The sequence below is a fragment of the Myotis nattereri genome (assembly GCF_964212035.1).
Source record: "Myotis nattereri genome assembly, chromosome: 6".
NCBI classification, from domain to species: Eukaryota; Metazoa; Chordata; class Mammalia; order Chiroptera; family Vespertilionidae; genus Myotis; species Myotis nattereri.
The window spans coordinates 95742749-95762782 of record NC_138081.1 but is presented as its reverse complement, the minus strand read 5'-3'; the positions used below and the strand labels follow the sequence as shown (position 1 = coordinate 95762782).

At 45.1% G+C, this 20034-nt stretch overlaps 1 protein-coding gene across 1 annotated transcript in view; it reads right to left on the bottom strand.

Annotated features, from left to right (window-relative positions):
* Positions 1-20034, bottom strand: part of TULP4 (TUB like protein 4) — a 96015-nt gene that overhangs the window by 12197 nt on the left and 63784 nt on the right. The window contains exons 6-9 of the mRNA XM_081094180.1: positions 17896-18059; positions 9604-9828; positions 8382-8616; positions 2745-2889 (exon numbers count right to left, since the gene is read on the bottom strand). Of these exons, the coding sequence (XP_080950306.1) occupies positions 2745-2889; positions 8382-8616; positions 9604-9828; positions 17896-18059 (769 nt within the window). The remainder of the gene's footprint in view (positions 1-2744; positions 2890-8381; positions 8617-9603; positions 9829-17895; positions 18060-20034) is intronic.

Genomic DNA, 20034 nt, shown 5'->3' with positions numbered 1-20034 from the left:
ATTTTGAAAGATAGTGAGATTAGATTAAGCGATTCATTTGTAAGGAATCACAGAGAATTAACTATCTTTCACTTTCTACTGACTTACGGTAAATTTAGAAATGTCCATATCTTCTGCCAGGGGTCTACAAAATCAGTCTCAAGGGAAATGACAGATGGGAAGAGTCACATCTCACCTTATGACCACAATCATCTTACAATTCCTAGTACAACATTGGATTTCAACAGACCTAGCATTTCAGGCCTGCGATATTTAAATTAAATATTTCAGTGGAATGCAAGTTTTTCTGAAGCCCCCCGCCCCTTTTTGTGTTAATCCTCACTGGAGGATATTTTTTCCATTGATTTTTAGAGAGATGGGAAAGGATGGGGAGAGACAGAGAGAGCGAAACGTCAGTGTTAGAGACACAATGATTGGCTGCCTCCTGCATGCGCCCTGACCTGGGTCTGGGGATGAAGCCTGCAATCGAGGTTATGTACCCTTGACTGGAATCAAACCCAAGACCCTTCAGTCTGTGGGTGGATGCTCTATCCACCAGCCAATCAGCCAGGGCTCTGCAGCCTTTTGGTTCTATGTTCCATCTGTGGTCTGCCAGTCTAACCCATAGAGAGAGTTATAAAAATGAACGTAAAAAAGTGGCGAGGATGATGACATTCTAAGAAAGAAAGGCCTTACGCCTCCCATTACTACTGAGCCCGATAAGACACCAGCACCCACAGAACGGGAGCGCGGGGACTGAGCTGGTGAAGAAAGCCCTGTGTGAGCTGATGGGCCTGCCTGCTGCATGTAGGGGACTCAACGCAGGGAAAGACGAAAGGAAGGAGGATAAACTATGGGAATGGCAACATCCAGAAATCTTAAAAGGTCCTTCATAGGTGAAGGGTTTAGTCACTTTTTGTTAAATGTCCTCTCTGCTTAAGTTACAAGAAAACTCAAAACACTATAGAAGTGTAGGAAAGTTCATAATTTTATTTGTAATTTTAACAAGCTTAGAACAAAGATGAAAAAAAAATCAACCAGATTGCTGAAGCAACTGGCTATCTAAATGGGAAAATGAACACTGACCTCCAACTCACACTACGCACCAGAACTAATGGGAGATCCAAGTGAGAGCTAACATGACAAAGCTTCTGGAAGGGAATGGAAGAGTGTCTCCACCTTACGGTGGACACAGATCTCCGAACCAGGGCAAAGAAAGACCCACAATGAAGACATTCATACATGTGTTAGACTACATGAGGGTGCACATGTCTGACAAGCAATCATAGCTAGAATACATAAAGAATCTTACAACTCAAAAAAAGCAAAACAATGCAATAAAAAATGGACCAAAGTCTTGAATAGACACTTCACAAAGGAAGATGCTCAAATGGCCAATAAATATGTAAGAGCCTTTTAGCATCATCAGTCATTAAAATACAATGACACTGCACACCCTCCAGAATGGGTAAAATTATTTTGAAAAAATGGCGATATAATTGTAGGTGAGAAGGAAAGCAGCTGGCACTCTCATACTTTGCTGGTGGAACCCACAATAGTATAGGCCCCTTGGAAGACTGTTTGGCAGTTTCCAGTACAGTTGAACACACAGCTACGCCAAGGCCCTGCAATTTCCCTTCTAAGCACATGCCTCAGATGAATGCATACACCTGTCCACAAAAAGACGTGTACAAGAAGATCTACAATGGTTTCATTCATCATAGCCCCAAACTGTAAACTACCAAAATCCATGACTTTGTAAATGGAGTAAACAAATTGTAGTATATTCATTATAGTGGAATTCCACAGCACAAAAAAAACTATTGCTAGACACCACATGAGTGAATCTCAAAATCATTATAATGAGCAAAGGAGTCAAATACAAGAGCATGTATTGTTTGGTTCCATTTATGTGAAGGTCAAGTAGAGGCAAAACTAGTCTATGGTGACAGAAGTTAGAACAGTGATTATTCTAGAGAGTGGGGATCGAATGGGAGGCTGCACAGGGACCCTTTGGAATGATGGAATGTTCTTTAACTTCATCAGGGTGGTGACAAAACTGCCTTAACCAGCTGCACAATGAATTACGTGTTTCAGATCTGGGCAGGTCTGTATCTGTACGCAGCCTGTACTTCAATCTTGCACGGCATCACAGAATTTTAAGCTAGAAGGTCTCTATCTTAGTGAAGATCTGGTCTACCCATGAACTTCTACAGAGAAAGACATGAGTATCCAGTCAGGGTTTGTCCATTTACACAGTCCACGGGTAGTGACGCCAGGATGAGAAAGGTGATGCTTCTTACCTGTGACACCAGGGCCCTTCCTTCTACTCTTACAGCTCATTTAGATTTTTAAAATAAACTGTAGGGTCTAAAGTTTTTGTTTGTTTACTATTTTCCCTCTAATTACAGCATTATAGGCATTGAATCTGACAATCTTTTCAACACATTACCTACAATGCAAAACCTTTTCCTACCTTTCTCAAACTGTATGCCTGGGGGCTCTGGCCACCCTGTGCCACCCGCCACCAGCACTGACCCCAGAGAAGCCCTGGGGTTTATCAAACTTCCCACTGGGTGTCTTTTTCTGTCCCGAAGAAAGAAGGTAAGTTGTAGCCACTGTTGGCCGACCTTCCAGATGAATGTGGGGGTGCAGGTCTCCCTGTGTTCTCCTGGAGTTGGTTTCAATGGGATTCTGCTACAGGCACAACACATTCGCCTCCAGGGACACAACGAAAGGGGCAAACACCCCGAAGAGGAGATTACCTTGGGAGTTTGGGTGACTTGCTTGCTTGGGAGATTTTGGGAGATTTCTTGGCAGCCCAGTCATCACTTAGTTCAATGTCACTGGAGTCCGAGCAGTTGCAGCTGTCGATCATGGTAGAGATCAAGCTGTTCCCATACATTTCATCTGGTAAGACACCAACCAGCAAGTTTAAGGGAAGTGACATTAGACCCTAACAACGATCATTACTAGGAACTAAAGGACAGGCCACCATTTAAGTCCAGAGAGTGAAATAGAAAGAAGCAGAGTACTGTTGCCTTTTACATTTTTATGCTGTTATATTTTCTAAGCAAAAGTAGGCAATTCTACATTTATCAAATGGGCACAGTATTTTAATGCCCTGAAATGTACAACATAGTCCAGTACTTTACTGTGCCAACAGCTGAAACCCAAATGGCTTCACTGTTGTCCTTATGACACACCAGGTGTCAGGGACTTGTGGGCTGCCCAGACCCGAGAGAGGGTCTTGCTGACTCATGGACTCCCCCCAAAACCTATTTCTGACCTGGGACCTGGGAAGGCCTGTTGGATCCGGGGCCTGCTCTCTAGAAAGGAGACCTGATGGAGCCGCCATGTCTGGCTTGTGGAACAGTCTGCTGGCCTTGCCCCAAGCTTGCCTGTGGGGGCCTGGCTCTCCCACTGGTGGAGCTGTTTGCAATGGCTGCAAGAAAGCCTGTGCAGTAGGACTTTCAGGGCAGCTCTGGGTTCCACTGAGGGTACCTGCATAGAAGCCACTCAAGGTTAACTCTGCAAACTGGCCACCAAGCAGAAGACTGGAGGCCCCAAGGCAGAAAGTGATATGCACAGAGGTGGCGCCATCACAAAACTGCTAAGTAGACGAAGCTTACGTCTGATATCCTCCTCGAAATCCCTTCTCCTTTGCTCCTTCCTCACACACCCCCACGGCCTTTACCCAAATCCTTGCTATGCCCCCTGCCCTGCCCCACCCCAGGGCAGCCCTCACTGGAAGTTCCCCATTCTTCAAAAATCACTTTTGTGGACTAAAACCTCATTCCCTCAAGGCTCCAAAAACCTTACCAGGTAATAAAAAAGCCAAATCATTCAATCATTCTGAAATAACTTATAGGAGGAGAGTGATTTTACCATTTGAAAGGACTGTTTACATTGGAAAGGATGAGTTTGTTAATCCAATCCAATCTCTAAATGTCCGAACATATGGCAGCGACACCTGTGACCAGCGCAGCTCGGCACACACTGTGGAAGGCGCTGGCTGATGCCCAGTCCGTGTGTCTGCATCAGCCCTTCTTACACCGCTTACGGAACCAGAAGGCACAACTCGCGACTCCAGCAAGCGACAGTGGTATGCCTGTGAGTTTGATCAAGTAAAAAGACTTAATTCCCGTGCCCTGAGCAGTTCTTCACTATTTAATTTAGGAGTCACTGCACCAGAGGAAGCGTGGCTACGATTCAAACCCGCATGTAAGGCCGCAGACTGCTTCCATGTCTCCATCGCACAGAGCTGGTTTACTGACTTGAGGAAATTCACTAAGGCACAGTCCGCTCAACCTCTGACCTCCTTGCTAATGCCAGGATTTTGCAAACGCTATACCATCACTTTTTCCATTACTCATGTCATAGCTCATTCAGGCTGCTATAATGAACGCCACGCGTGGGGCAGCTGATAAACAACAGAACGTATTTCACACGGTTTGGAGGCAGGAAGGATGAGACCAGGTGCTGGCATGGCTGGGTCCTGGTCACGGCCCTCTTTAGGCTGCAGGCTGCCGACTTCTTGCTGTGTCCTCACTTGGCAGAAGGGGCTGGGGATCTTTCTGGAGCCTCTTTTATAAAGCACTAACCTTGTCATTATAAAGGCTCCACCCTCATTGCCTAGTCACTTCCCAGAGGCCCCACCCCCTAATCTGGTCACACTGGGTGTTAGGATTTCAACACAGGAATTTGAGTGGGGGGTGGACACAAGCATTCACCACTAACTTTTGGGTTGTCTCCCCAAGCAGTGTATAAAGTCCATGAGGGAAGGAGTTGCCTGTCTTGCCTCGTGCTGTAACCTCAGAGATGAAAACAGCCCTAGGGACAGTAAACACTGCCTGACAGAAAATGGGATCTCTGTTCTGCTGCCTGTGCACCCCACACCAACTGCAGCAGAACCCTGGGGTGTGGGGGGATACTGGTGATGCTAAAGCTCTGAGGGATTCCCGTGAGCACACCAGGTTGTCGACACCATTCATCTAGGAGCACAGTGGGGACCTCCCACAGCATGGTTAAAGGGGAGTGTGTTCTCAGAGCACATGCCCTGAGCCCGCCTGTCTGCCACTGATTATCAACACAACCAGCGATCCCGTCAACACACAGACCCGCAGGCTAGGAGGCCAGGGCTGCTTGGCCAGATGTACCTCTTAGTTCTACAGAGGTGGTATCATCAATTTATTGTGGAAATTCTGGAGCAAACATCCACGTTGTAGAAAAATATAAGTTGGGATTGCCCTTTGAGAACCAAAGTTTGAACTATCTGAGGCTTCACATCCCAATTTTATCAGTTTTCAAAAATGTGCTTATTTCATTTAAATTGAAGGCTTTTCAAAATATGCAACTGAATCAGATATATTATTATAATTTAAAAAAATCTTTCAATGCAGTTTTAACAACTTCAATATTTAAAATTCTGTCGTAGTTTGCTCAGGCTGCCATAACTGTGTGACTTAACAGAAATTTATTTCTCACAGTTTAGGAGGCTGGAAGCTGAGATCCAGGTGTTGGCATGGTCAGGTCCGAGTGAGTGCTCTCTTCCTGGCTTGCAGGCAGCAGCCTTTATACTGTTTGCACATGGGCTTTCCTCATTGTATGCATGGAAAGAGAGATCTCTCTTCTTTTTCTTACTATACTACCAATCCTATTGGATGGGGACCCCATGCTTAAGGCTTCATTTATCCTAATTACTCCCTAAAAGCCATGTCACCATGAGGGTTAGGGCTTCAACATGTGCAATCTGGGGGGACATAATTCAGTCCATAGCAAGCTCTGATTAAACGTTCCTTTTGAAAACTTGCGGATTTTTGCCTATATATATATATATATATATATATATATATATATATACACACACACACACACATATATACACATATATATACATTTATAATATATATATATTTTTTATTGGGACTCATGCTATTATAAAAATACACACTGGTAATTTTGAGGAACATTTTGTTAAGTTACTTGGAGGACACTGACAACAGTGGGCCTCAGTCGTTAGAGCATAAGTCACCGGGTGCCCATTATGTTACAGATTTCTAGGCCTCACCAGAGCCCTGCTGAACGCACAGAAGGGGCAGAGGCCCAGAGCCTCCCGGGAGGGGGGGAAACAGTGATGTGGAGGCTTGACTTAACCAGCTTCTCCTCAGCAGACGCTCCTGGCTTCCCGGAGTCAGGAATCCTTCCCTCCTCTGAACCAGAGTCCATGGCCCATTCAGCTGGCCGTTAGTCATATGCTGCCGCCTGTGACATGTCTTCTGTTCTTGTCTTGAGATATTTAAATCTTGCCTTTTTTATTGAACTTTTCAACTGTTAGGCTGTCTTATCACCCAAGAGGGATTATATACTGCGTGAGAGCAGACACACCTGGTATTTCTTCACGACCACAGGAGACTCAGGACAGTGCACCAAGCTGGCACTGATACGTAGTGTTGATTTGCTTTGCTTTTCAACGTTTTCAATATTTTAATCACAAAAACAGAACATCCCTTTCCCAAAGGACTGTTAACAATTGAATGAGGGGGTGTGTGGTGTGAGCTGAGTGGGTGAGCATGAGGAGGAGGCGGCACTGGGCAGTCCACCCTACAGCACACCGCCTGCTTCTTCTGCCCTATGTTTTAGTGGGAACATTATGCACCCACCCAGGGACAGAAGCAAGCTATTCATGTCAGTTCCCTTCAGCACTTAATGTGAGTGTGGGTTTCACATAACTGTATACATGGGAGGAACCTTACCCACAATGACACTAGATAAGAAGGTGTGATGAGTGCGCTGGTTTAGTGCCTTTAACACTTCCTTCCCTCCTTCGGTCACCTCTAATCCTCAATGGCTCCTTTCTTCCTCCATCCCCTAAAAATCACATTTTCTTCTAAGTTCACACCCACAGCCCTTCCGGTTTTCTCACTTTGCTTCCTTCCTCCCCCCTTTTCGCTGCCTCCTTATCAGCCCCCATTTATTCTACTCACTCTCCTTGCTCTTGATGTACTAGTTCATTTATAATATATACATTATATATATATATTATAGTACATCCCTGATGTACTAGTTCATCACACGAGTCAAAAGAAAAAATAATCCAATTGCATACTGGAGTGGTTAAATGAGGCCAAGGCTGAAAAAGCCATTGCACTGTGTCTCTAGGATAACTCCGGTCAGACCAGAGGTCACAGTGGCTTCAGGGACATAACCAGGGGCACAAGCCAGTCTATGGGAGAGAGGATGAATGGGAGTTAGGACGGGGGAAGAACAAGTGTGAAACTAATGCAAACAGACCTCATTTAACTCATGTTATTTCAAGGTCAGGTGCTTGCCAGGCACTGGGGATATAGAGATGACTCCGTTCCCTCCCGCAGGCCCTCAGAATTCGGGGACAGACAGAGCCCCAGCCTCTTGGGAGCTCAGCAGCCAGACTGACAGGGGACAGGCACAGAGGACATGGGAGTGCAGTCTACTGCCAGGGGGTGGCAGAACGTTTGAGCTGGCAGGTACTGCTGACGGGCGCTCAGGCCTCAACGGGCACTGGCTGAGGACACTGGGCAGGAATAGTTAGTACAAACAAAAAGAACAATGTCCTTCTGTCTAGGGCATCGGTTCTCAACCTGTGGGTCGCGACCCCTTTGGCGGTCAAACGACCCTTTCACAGGGGTCGCCTAAGACCATCCTGCATATCAGATGTTTACATTACGATTCATCACAGTAGCAACATTATAGTTATGAAGTAGCAACGAAAATAATTTTATGGTTGGGTCACAACACGAGGAACTGTATTTAAAGGGCCAGAAGGTTGAGAACCACTGGTCTAGGGGCTCACAAAGCAGAATCGCAGGAACAGATGTGCAGGGAGCACCCTGAGTACATCCGCCAGTAATGAAGCTACAGAGGAAAGGGCTCTGGGAGGGAGAAGTGTTCATCAAACAGGATCTTTATGAATGAGCACGGCGTTTTCCTTGGTAGTCAGTGACAAAGCAGTCCACAGGGGATTAGCGGGGACAGAGCAGCCCTGTGGCAGGCGATGAGGGCAGGCTGAGGGCTGGAATTGTAATTCTTCCCTTCCTTTGAGGTGGGGGCAGGGACAGGCCTCACTATGACAAGCAGGTGGCCTCCACAGCACATTGAGGCCCTCAGTGACCACTACCCACTGCAAGAGGAACCTGTCACCCCAGAGCCCTGGGCCAGCTTCCCCTTCACTGACAGCCCCACCACATGGCTTAGTCCCATCAAAAAGTACGTGTAGAGAATCATTACCTTCCACAGGCATTTGGAAATGGAATAGCCCCGAGGCTGTCCCGCGCCTGCCCACATCCACATGGGCATTCTCTCTGCCTGGGCTGTCAGGAGCCACACGGACAACTAGCGCCAGTCCCCGTGGCGAGGGAACCCACCTGATTTGCTATCCGTCCGGGGGTCCATGATGACAAACTCGGGCCGCAGCTTGCTGATCCGCCGCCCCTTGAGGATGGGCACGAGCCCGCCCAGGTACTCCAGGTAGAGCGTGTAGCACGGGCCTCCCACCTCTGGGTCATCTTCCGTGCGCTTCATGGTGCAGTGCAGGCGCTCGCTGCCGGCCGAGGGGCAGCTGACGAAGTCCCGCATGTTGTTAGGGTCTGGAATGGGGGGCTGCAGGCAGTAGAGAAAAGGGAGAGTGTGGCTCACTGGTGACTCTGACAGAACACTGCCTGGTGGCCCGATTGGGGTTAACTACATGGCATGGAATGGTGATTAGTAACTCTGGGTGGACATCAGAATCTGCTGGGAGCTTTTAAAAAAACACACCTGAGCCAGGATCCCACCTCAGACAATGAAACTTCAATCTCTAGGGGGTGGGCCTGGGCATGTATATTGTCTAGAAACTCCCCAGGTAATTCTAATATGCAGCCAGGTTGAAAGAAAAAAATTATAACAGATTCTAAAACTCTTGTGTTTCAGGAAAAAACGTAACCCACAAGTCAATCTAATCCTTAGAAGCAGAGATAGAATACAAAAAAGAGAACGCAGAAAAAAGCCCAAGGTTAGGGGGCAACTCAGACCTGAGCAGCACCTGGCGGATGCAGTCCACACACTACAGCTGAAAACAGAGCCGTTTTCGGGTTACAGTCAGTATAGACGTCTGGCAGCGAGTGCCGGGCGGGGTGGCTCCTCCTCAGCACAGTGTGAGGATGGCAGGCCCTACGCCCTGACTGGCTCCATCTCGGCCATTCCCGTAAGAAGCTATGGAGGAAGTTACCCAACTTTTAGGGACATGTTTCCTGCTTTCTCAGGTGGGAATAATGGCAGCATCTGCCAGGAAGTCATGAATGAGTAAGGCAGCTGATCATCAGGATGACATTGAGCTCGGAGTCCTGCCTTTGCCATGAGGAAGCTGATGTCCATCACACGAGGCGAATCTCTGGTGGACACACTAAAGATGATGCACGTGTGGAAGGACGTGCGGACGCTGCAGAGCCACACACCTCCCCCCACCCTCACCCCCCAGACCTGTCGGAGCAGACCTGACTTCTGTGCTGCTGCTCTGGGACTCTCCGCCTCTTCCCTGTCTCTGCCCTCCTCTCTGCAAGGGTGAGGAGGAGGGGGGAAGTAAGGGGGAGGGAGGGAGGAAGGCTCTACCTTGATGGTGGGGATGAAGGCAGTGGAGAGGTAGGAGCAGAGGCGAGGGGGCAGGGTCAGCTTGCTGACATCCTTGTCTTCTCGCAGGGCACTGGCGATGGCCTGCTGGCACAGCAGCTGCAGGCTAGACACCCGGTGCTCCACACGCACCACATACAGGGCTGGTCCCGAAGCCATCAGCAGCCTAGAGTCCCGGTGGCCCCAGCAGATGGAGATGATGGGGCGCTGCCAGGAAGTGAAAGGCAACCGCACATAAGCTTTCACTCTTGTAAGCAAAGAAAGATCATGCATGCCTGTCTCAAGCAAAATAAAGGGACTTAATAGTTTTTGAGAGTATTTGTTTTAAAAAGTACAACAGAGAATCCTCAATACTGCATTATGAAAATTCAGGACTTTCACTGAAAAGTAGTTAGATCCTCAGGCCAGAGTATAGACAGAGTACTGGAATCGTTTTACAAAGTTCCTGTTCATTTATTACCTCATTTAATTTAGTGCCATAAAACCTAATGTAGTGACATTTCTACCAGAAGATGCAACAGGTTTGGGGTACAGCAATCCATATTCCTTCCTTAAGCTCTGATTATCTGGACCCGCAAATAACTGGTGGTCCAGTTCCCATGGCTTGGGCAGGTGGAGAGGAGGTGGACCAGATGGCCCTTCCCTTTTGTCCTGACAGACAAATCGACACTGGATTTGGGGCAGGAGCTATGTGACCTGGAGGCTATCACAGAACCCCTGCAAGTCTACTCTCTCGTGAGTCTGTGGGAGTACCCACAGTGAGCATTAAAGTACATGGATGATGCCGAAATGCTCCCGGGACCACACATGTTAAGTCACTGCTATTCTCAGCCATCCTCAAGCTGATGGGTCTGAAAGAAAGTAGAGAGCTAGCTGGAAGGGGGGGCGGGGGGGGGGGGAGGGAGGAGGACACAGGTCCTGTGGTGGCCTCTTAGGGGTTGGTGGCCATCACTTGCTTTGAAAAGGCAGGCTAATATCCAAATGTGCAAGTAGAAACTGCTTGTACTGAAAAAACTCAGAGCTCAGGGGTGCTGTCTAAGTAAGATTAGCCAAGGAAGAAAGCAAGAGGCAAAGGGCTGTGATGGAGAAGCAGCGAGAGAGTATGTTCATTCCGATCCAGGCAGATGGAATTCTAATTTAATGAGGTCTTGAGGGGTCTCAAAGATGAGAAGTGGGGATACCAGATCTTTAATATGAATGACAGATAGGAACAGAATTTTCACAACACTTTAGCAACAACATCAAGATAAAAGGAGCACATGAAGACACTTGCTTAAAATAGCCCCCAGGGTCAGCTAATCCTGGTTTCAACTTCAAAACAAACTACGGGCTGAAGATAATTCAGCTTTCATTTCCATCACAGAGAGGCCAGCTGCAGCACCGAGGAGGACCAGGGAGCCTGGAACTCAAGTTTGGGGCTTGCAGAAACTTCCAAGATGGGCCTCCTTACAAGAGGAACCCCACACAGAGAGGGAAGACCCCATAGAGGGGCCTGTTACTCACTGCTGAAGACAGTGTAGACGACACATAAAAATACACAAACAATTTTCTTTGGTATCATCAGCCCCCACAAGTGCAGGTCAGGACAGAGGTTCTGTTAGTACCAAAATTGTGATTGATCTTAAAGACATACCACTGCCCCCAAGTGTCTGTATCTCCCTCTCATTGCCGGTGCTGAGCCATTTAAAAGGAATGCAGGTTTGTTACTCGACTGCCACAACACAGTGGAACAGCAAGGTCAAGGGCCAGCTTCAACCCCTGAGGGCATCCGAAGACACACCAAGTATCTCCTAACCCTCCCTCCTGCCCCATAGAAGAGGCCATGCGTTTGTCCAGTCATTTATTCGGTTACTGAGCTGCCAGGCAGTTTTTCAGTAAAGACCTGTTAGTTGTGTACAATGGGCCAGACAGACTCTAGGTATGAGAGTAAGATAAAACCCGGCCCTCGTGGCACTGAGGTGGGAGGGGAGAGAGAAATAACTTAGCATCTGCCCGGACAACTCGGTAATGTCCGGTGGTGAAAGTGCTGTGAAGTAAAACTAGCCGGGATCAGGGAGAGACAAAAGCGGGGTGGTTTCAGCAGAGGCCCAACTGAGATGAGGGAACTTGCTGATCTGTTTTCTAATTGGAATGAAAGCTTCCTCACTATATTACTTTTTTGTATACAGTAGTGAGTTGGACGAAGTCTTCTAAAAAGGTAAGAGAAATACAAATCCTTTCCATATTAAAGCTAAGCTGATCAGGCTGGATTAAAGTTGACAACAAAAAGAGTCAAAGAGAGAGAAAACTGGCTCAAGAGCAAATGCACTTCCAATGTCTACCAGCCCCAGCAGAAGGGGCCGTTTAAAGTTTGTACAAGAATGTGCACAAAAGGAAAGCTATCTAGAATAGCTCACCTTCAAACAGGCTACGCTGACGACTGGTCACCAATGAACTATGTTGGCTGGAGCCATGGACAGTTCTGAATATTAAGTTACGATGATTTGGCACCAACTAAGTTAAAAGCTAGCTCAGGATTCAGTCACCACAATCTCAGCTTTAAAAGAATACACCATTTTGTGTTATGTAAGCAGATGACCGGGAAGGACTTTCTCATCTATTCACAACAAAAAGGAAAAGCACATCTATGCAGCTTCATGAGAACAGACAGAGCTAATCCTCAACAAAAGGAGGCAAGTACACTTTTGCTAGAGGATTCTGCTTCAAGAGTGTACAAGTCTATGAGCACAAATGCAATCTCTCATTTGATTTTTCAGTTCCCACACCCACCTTCTTCTTTTCCTTCTCTCTTAATTTTTACATTAATGATTGAACCTTATAGAACATAAGGTAACTCCTCCCACTTGCTTTTAATGCAAGAAAAAGTTCATAAAGCTAAAACAAAACAAAACAACTGACCAACTAACAACCCAGACCCAAATTACTGGAGCCAGCAAGCTTCAGTCAGCAGTGCGAGCTCTGAAAACCTGTGTCAGATGATCAGCTATGCTATTATTTATAGATGGTCACAGGGAAGAGATAATGAGATCAATGACAGGATTTTAAATTACAACAGGTAGAAAGGGAAGGAAAATAAATTATAGCATATTTCCTTATAAGAGCTTCAGCCACAGGCATAGCTATTATGAGCAAATCAGGAGAATCAATTTTAAGGCTGAGGCTGCACGAGTTTGTGCTTGGCAATGGCTTTGTGCGCAATAACCTACAATCTAATTAACTTGGAAATAAATTCTCCAATCTAAACGGCATTACGTTCTTTTTATAAACAGTTCAATAAATTGCCCAATTTCCTTCCTGCTATAAGAATGTCCCTGCCTGTGGACCCCATGAGTAGCATAGCACAGATAACATGTGATTTTAGAATCATCCCAGGCAAAGAGAAAGTTGGTACTATATAAAATTAATATTGTATTTGATTTTTAATCGTATATATTTAATTTTATATTATTGAGGCAATTTTTTCAATGGTTGAAACAAACCTTCAAAAGAAAAAAGGAATCAATGCTTTATTAAAATGCTGAGACACTGTATAGATATTTTTCTCCAAAGAAAGATCAGCCAAGCCCCTCTCTTACCCCCAAACCCAGTTTAAATTCAAGACCCATGATACTTTCATGTCAGCGCTGATGAGGACGTTTGCAATGGTTAAGACCATCAAGCCTCTATTACATTCTAGGCACAGTGAAGATCACAAAAATGAAGAAAACACAGTGTTTACCTTCAGGAAAATAAAACAAGTAGACAGAAAAGTGCAATATATGCCAGCGGTATAAGGACCCCAAGGTTTCATAGAGAAGAAGGATGGAAATCGTTGTACAGATTCACAGAAGAATGTGACTGGCCTGGCGCTAAGGAGGCCACCCTCCTTAGCTGAGATGGCAGGAAAGAACATTCCCTGGAGAGGGGACAGAATGCTGCCCCGAAGGGTGTGCCCTGAGTCAGACAGAATAGTGGACATACTGTATGTACTTGGGTTCCAGCACTGCAATTCACAAACATTCTAATAAACACAACAGTCTTATTAACTCCGAAAGAGCTGAAAATTCCCATCCTCTCCTACTTGTCGTCCAGTTAGGCTACAGAGAGCAAACTGCTATGAGATCTGATTGAGAGGGCACACAGCCTACTGGCTATACAATCAACAGAAAGAAATAAAGAAAGCATATGATGACAACTGTCCATCCATCAATCCACTGAGTGAGTATTATTGAGCACCTCCTATGTGCCATGCAATACACTGGCAGAAGGGTCAAATTGTCAACAAGGTTAACTCTCCTTAATCCCAAATGTGCAGGGACTCCAGTACCTATGTTCACTTTCTCACACACCCTGGCATCATAATAATGGCCTCAGCTTGACTTCACTTTAGCTCTTCTCTGGTTTGTTTGCTTCACTTCTAAAATAGGAGTAGGAATTTCTATCCAACCACAAGTCCCCATCCTATTTCCATCACTTCCTGTTGAACATGCTTTATCATGACCTCATCCTTCCCAGTCCCAGGTCATAAGGCATCTACCTACCTACCCAGATTTCATAACATCCCCAGTAGTTCTTAAATCTTCTATATATTTTTTTGGTCTTCCTGCTGCATTATTCTTTCCAACTTCTAATTTTAGGCAACCTGTACCCCTTCTGCCCCTAGGGAAAGCATGGACAGCACTGACTCAATTTAAAATCATACTGTCTAGCTTTGGCTGGGACTTAATTTCAGCTTATTATCTTGACCAGCTCTTGTGTCATATTCCTGTAACCTAGCACTTAGAGCAGGGATCCTCAAACTTTTTAAACAGGGGGCCAGTTCACTGTCCCTCAGATCGTTGGAGGGCCGGACTATAGTTAAAAAAAAAACTATGAACAAATTCCTATGCACACTGCACATATCTTATTTTGAAGTAAAAAAACAAAATGGGAACAAATACAATATTTGTCTTTGCATGTGGCCCACGGGCCGTAGTTTGAGGACCCCTAACTTAGAGCACCAGCCACACAGCAGCCCCTCAAAATATGTTTGCTGGGCACTTGAACAAATGAGTGAACAAATATGCATATTTGCCCACAGAAGATACTGCATTGTCAAAAGATATATTTAAATTCTGTAACTCAACAACAATAAAAACACACCAAATAATCCAAAAAATTGGCAACCCTGGCTGGATAGCTCAGTTGGTTAGAGCATTGTACCGATATGCCAAGGTTGCAGGTTTGATCTCTGGTCAGGGCACATACAAGAAGCAACCAATTAATGCATAAATAAGTAGAACAATAAATCGATGTCTTTCTCTCTCTCTCCCTCTCCCTCCTACTCTCTATAATCAATCAATCAATCAATCAATCAATCAAATAGCCCTGGTCAGTGTGGCTTAGTTGGTTGAGCATCATCCACTGAAGGGTCACCAGTTTGATTCTCGGTCAGGGCACATACCTAGGTGGTGGGTTTGATCCCTAGTCAGGGTGCATGCAGGAGGCAACCAATAGATGTTTCTCTCTCACACCGATGTTTCTCTCTCTCTCTCCCTCTCCCTTCTTCTCTCTCTATAGTGAATAAAAATATTTTTAAGTAAATAAAATAAAATTGGCAAGGATCTTGAAGAGTCATTTCTCCAAAGAAGCACAGAAGGCCAACCAATAAGCTGATGAAAATGCATATGAAAAGATGCTCAAGGTAACAATCAGGGAAATACAAATAAAAACCTCACACCCATTAAACACACACACACACACACACACACACACACACACACACACACCCCAGAAAATAAAAAGTGTTGGCAAGAATGTGGAGAAGATAGAACCTCTGGGCACTGTTGGTGTAATGTAAAATGGTGCAGCCACCATGAAAAACATTATGACAGTTCCTCCAAAATTAGAAATAAAACTACCATATGATCCAACAAGTGTCCTGGGTATTTACTCAAAAGAACTGAAAGCAGTGTTTCAATACATATTTGTATATCCTTGTTCACAGCAGCATGAGACCTAAATAGCTAAAAGGTGGAAGGAACCCAAATGTCCACTGAAGGATGAATGTATAAAATGGTGTATATACACACTGAGTGGCCAGATTATTATGACCACCTGACATTTGTAGGGAAATTAGCTATAATTTCGCGCTGAAGTTGCTAGAGGGCCAGACCATTATAAATAGGGAAGAAGGTTGTTTACCATGACAGAAGTGATTTTTTTTCTGAAGATACGGGTAAACAACGTGATTTAACATGGTTTGAACGTGGGCCAGATTATTATGACCACCCCACCCCATCAGTACTTCGTTGGGCCACCTTTTGCCTTCAATACTGCGGCGATTCTTCTTGGCATTGACTCCACGAGATGTTGAAAGGTGATGCGAGGAATCTGACACCATGCCTGATGAATAGCACTGTCCAGTTCTGTGAGATTTGATGGTTGTGGAACCAGCTGCCTGATGGCTCTTTTAACTTCGTCCCACAAATGCTCCACTGGATTGAGATCTGGTGATTGTGGGGGCCACCTAAGCAAGGTAAAGTCTCCCTCATGTTCTTGAAACCACTCCGGCACAATATGAGCACCATGGCATGGCGCATTGTCTTGTTGGAAGAAGCCATCTGCATTGGGATATGCCATCAACATGATAGGATGAACTTGATCAGCAATGATACTTAGGTATGTTGTGCTATTCAGACATTGTTCCACAAGAATTAAAGGGCCCAAACCATGCCAGGAAAACATGCCCCAAACCATAACACTGCCCCACCAGCTTGAAGGGTTGTACTCATGTATGTGGGGTGCATGCTTTCATGCTGTTTCTGCCAAATTCTCACTCTGCCATCTGCACGATGCAACTGGAAACGTGATTCATCGGACCACGTGACTTTTTTCCAATGCGCGACTGTCCAATCCTTGTGTTCTTGTGCGAATTGGAGACGTTTTATCTTGGTAACTGCAGACAGCAAAGGTGTTCAAACAGGCCTTCGGCTTCCATATCCCATACAATGCAGTGTACAGCTAATTTGTCTACAAATGTCAGGTGGTCATAATAATCTGGCCACTCAGTGTGTGTGTATATGTGTGTGTGTGTGCATATCCTATGTTCAAAGGCTGTTAAATCGTGTTGTTTACCCATATCTTCAGAAAAAAATCACTTCTACTGTCATGGTAAACAACCTGCTTCCCTATTTATAATGATCTGGCCCTCTAGCAACTTCAGCGCAAAATTATAGCTACTTTGCCTACAAACATCAGGTGGTCATAATAATCTGGCCATTCAGTGTATATATACATATACATACACATACACATACACATACACATATACATATATATGTAATGGCATATTATTCAGCCTTAAAAAAGAAGGAAATTCTGGCATATGCTATAACGTGGATGAACCTTGAGGAGAGGTTATGCTAACTAAAATTTTAAAAAGTCATAAAAAGACAAACACTGTATGATTCCATATATGAAGTATGTACAATAGTCAAGTGCATAGAAACAGAATGGGATGAAGTTTCAGTTTTACAAGATGAAAAAGTCCTAGAGATTGGTTAGACCACAATGGTATATACTTCACACTACCTAACTATACACTTAAAAATGGTTAAGATGATAAATTGTATGTTATGTATATTTCACTATAATTTTTAAAAAAGAGATATTTAAATAATTAATGCCTGCATCTAATTACAAAATACCCCAATACGGTATACCTGCCTCTCTCATGAGCTGGGAAGGTTAGGACCTAAGTCCTTAGTTTGTTATCAACCCATCAATCATCAACGCACTCGCAGCTCTCTGTCCAGTACACCTGCTGAGCATTCCATCCTCCGCCATACCAGACCCGGACAAGAATGAATGGCCTAAAGATTTCTGGACCATAAAAACAAACAGAAAGGGACCCACCTGTGCACTTTCTCAAAGACATTTAAGCTTTTAAACACTGTTTAACAGTAACTTAGCTGAAACATAAGAATACATTACTGACTTAACGTAAAATCGGAGTACATAAATTAAGAATGAGCATTCACTTCTGCATCTTCTGATTTCTACTTCAGACTGATAATAAACACCAGGTCACTCTGCTTATTGTCCATTCATTTGACTGTATTTTGGTTAAAAAGCAAACATGTCTTTCTCCCTATTTTTCCTGGTTCATGCCTCATAATTTAATTAAAGTCAACAAAGGATTGAAATCTGCCAAAGACAATTACAGTGAGTATAACCAACTCACAACTCTTCCATGAAGACTGGGGCACACTAACACAGGGCATCACAGTGAGTGCCCCCTCCCCACCTCCTTACTTGCACAAGTGTGTCCAGTGTGAAGATGTGTTCCCCACGAACATTGTAGAACTTGACCATGGCACTCTTCAGGAGAGGGCCGTTGGGAAGGTCACCAAGGGTTTGCCGTTCCAAACCAGCGACTGCCAGAAGGTCTCCCTGCGTACACCACTGGGCCACCACCTCTGAAATCACAAAGAAGAAACGGCCTGAAACATACTTCTCCCTGAACTTTCACTTCATGGTAAGTAGTTTAAAAAAGAGATGCTTAACAAATGCAACAGTGGCTCTCCCCTTTTCTCTCATGAAGACATTAGCTACCTATTTCTCTGAAAACAATACAGACTCTATTAAAAACAGGTGCTTATGACTTAGCAAGGAACTGCAGTGCCCCTGAATGATAACTAAATCAGTCAAAGAAAATACAACAAAGCTGGCATGCTAAATACCTATCTCTAATGCCAGCAATTCCATAGCAGGACTTGCAGAACTCTGAGAGAGCAGGCGAGATAATAAAACCTACGATGTACATCCTAAGTGCTCTTCCCATTGTTGTGCCCCCCACCAAGAGATGACTCAAAGAAGTCACAAATGCTATAAGTAAATCCCGAGCAAAGCCTAACTATACTCATTTGATTTCTATGCAGCCCTGGGCAGGTAATATTCAGGCAAAGAACATATCTGCACATGAAGGCCCCAACAGCTGACGATGTTGTGGGGCTTAGGAAAGAAGATAAGTACTTCTGTTAGGTGGTAGTGTTGTCAGAGAAATGTCCACACTGGAGATGCAATGCCCTCCCACCAGCCTTTCAGTGCCTACAAGAAAGGCTATTAAGTGATTTGTCTAATCCCAATGTTAGCCAGTTACTTATTCTTGCTGGTAAAATCAGCTATTGTACTAACAAGATTTACAGTACAGTTTTTCTCCCTCAAGACCCTAAGACTGTCTGAGGCTTATACAGAGATCCCGGAAGTCTGGAACTCAGGGGCCCATTCTGCAGAGGCTGGACAGGGACATGTGTAAGAGCTGGGTCTAGAATTCAACAGCCTCTAAGTGCTAACAGGTCACACGTGCTCACGGCCTCTCTCTTGTTCATGTGCGGTACTGATGCTGACATTAACACCAGCCACTCTGAGGTCACCACAGAAATTAACTTCCTTTGAAGACTAGACAGTGGCCTCTCCAGACCCAGGGAAGCCAGAGCTCATTCAGCAAGTCAGCCACAGACAGAAACCAGAGACAGAGGTGGCAGAGAGCTGAGAGGAAGGAGTTATAGACAAGCACCCAGTGAAATAATACACCGAGAGAACGCACCAATAAAAGGAGTCCCCCACCCCCCTTTTTCATATAAGAGGATATGAATAAGGTGGAGCAAATGAAAAATAACTTAAAAGAATCAAATACATATCCTGGTGAATAGACTTTTACAAAGATGATAGGGGGAGCGAGAGGGCTTGTGCATACACCACAGTGTGCTCTGGACTAAATGCCTCCATCACCCTAGTGAAGAGCCTTGTCATGAAACTGAGATGACCTTTTCTGGATGGTTCCTTTGCAAGCACAAAGATGTCAAAAGAAGGAGCCCTAACACTAACAGGAAAAAACAAGAAAAAGATGAGGCCTACCCTTGTCTACGGCAGCAGCATCACTGCAAAACCGCAGAAACAAAGACACAGCACTTCATTCCCAAGGCTCCTCAGCTGACCCGCTTTGGTCAGTGGGTGAGTGGATAACGGCACCATTCTTTTTGCTATTTATTCATTTTAATAACATTCTTTGCATTTTGTCTTTTACCAACAGAAAAGTAGGTTGTTGCTCCCGCAGGGCTGACCTAGACACAGTCACATTCAGAGGTTGCTCAAAGAAGGGCCCTGAGCACTCAAGGCTCTTAAGACACTTTTGGAGCCTTAAACATTTTGTTTACTAGGTGGGAACTGTCTGTCCTGTTGCAGAAGACCCCAGGAAAACCAAGCGATGCTTTGAAGAAGTGGAAAGACACTGTTTTAATGACACCGGCGGACTCCGGGGAGTAATTTCCAGATCAGAGTGAAGCAGCCGGTGGAAGGTTTCACTTTTTATAACCTTCGGGGTCTTTGCTTTGCAGATATGCCCCTGCCCCCCTTCATGGCCCTGCAGGAAGACCCCCAGTGTAATATTTA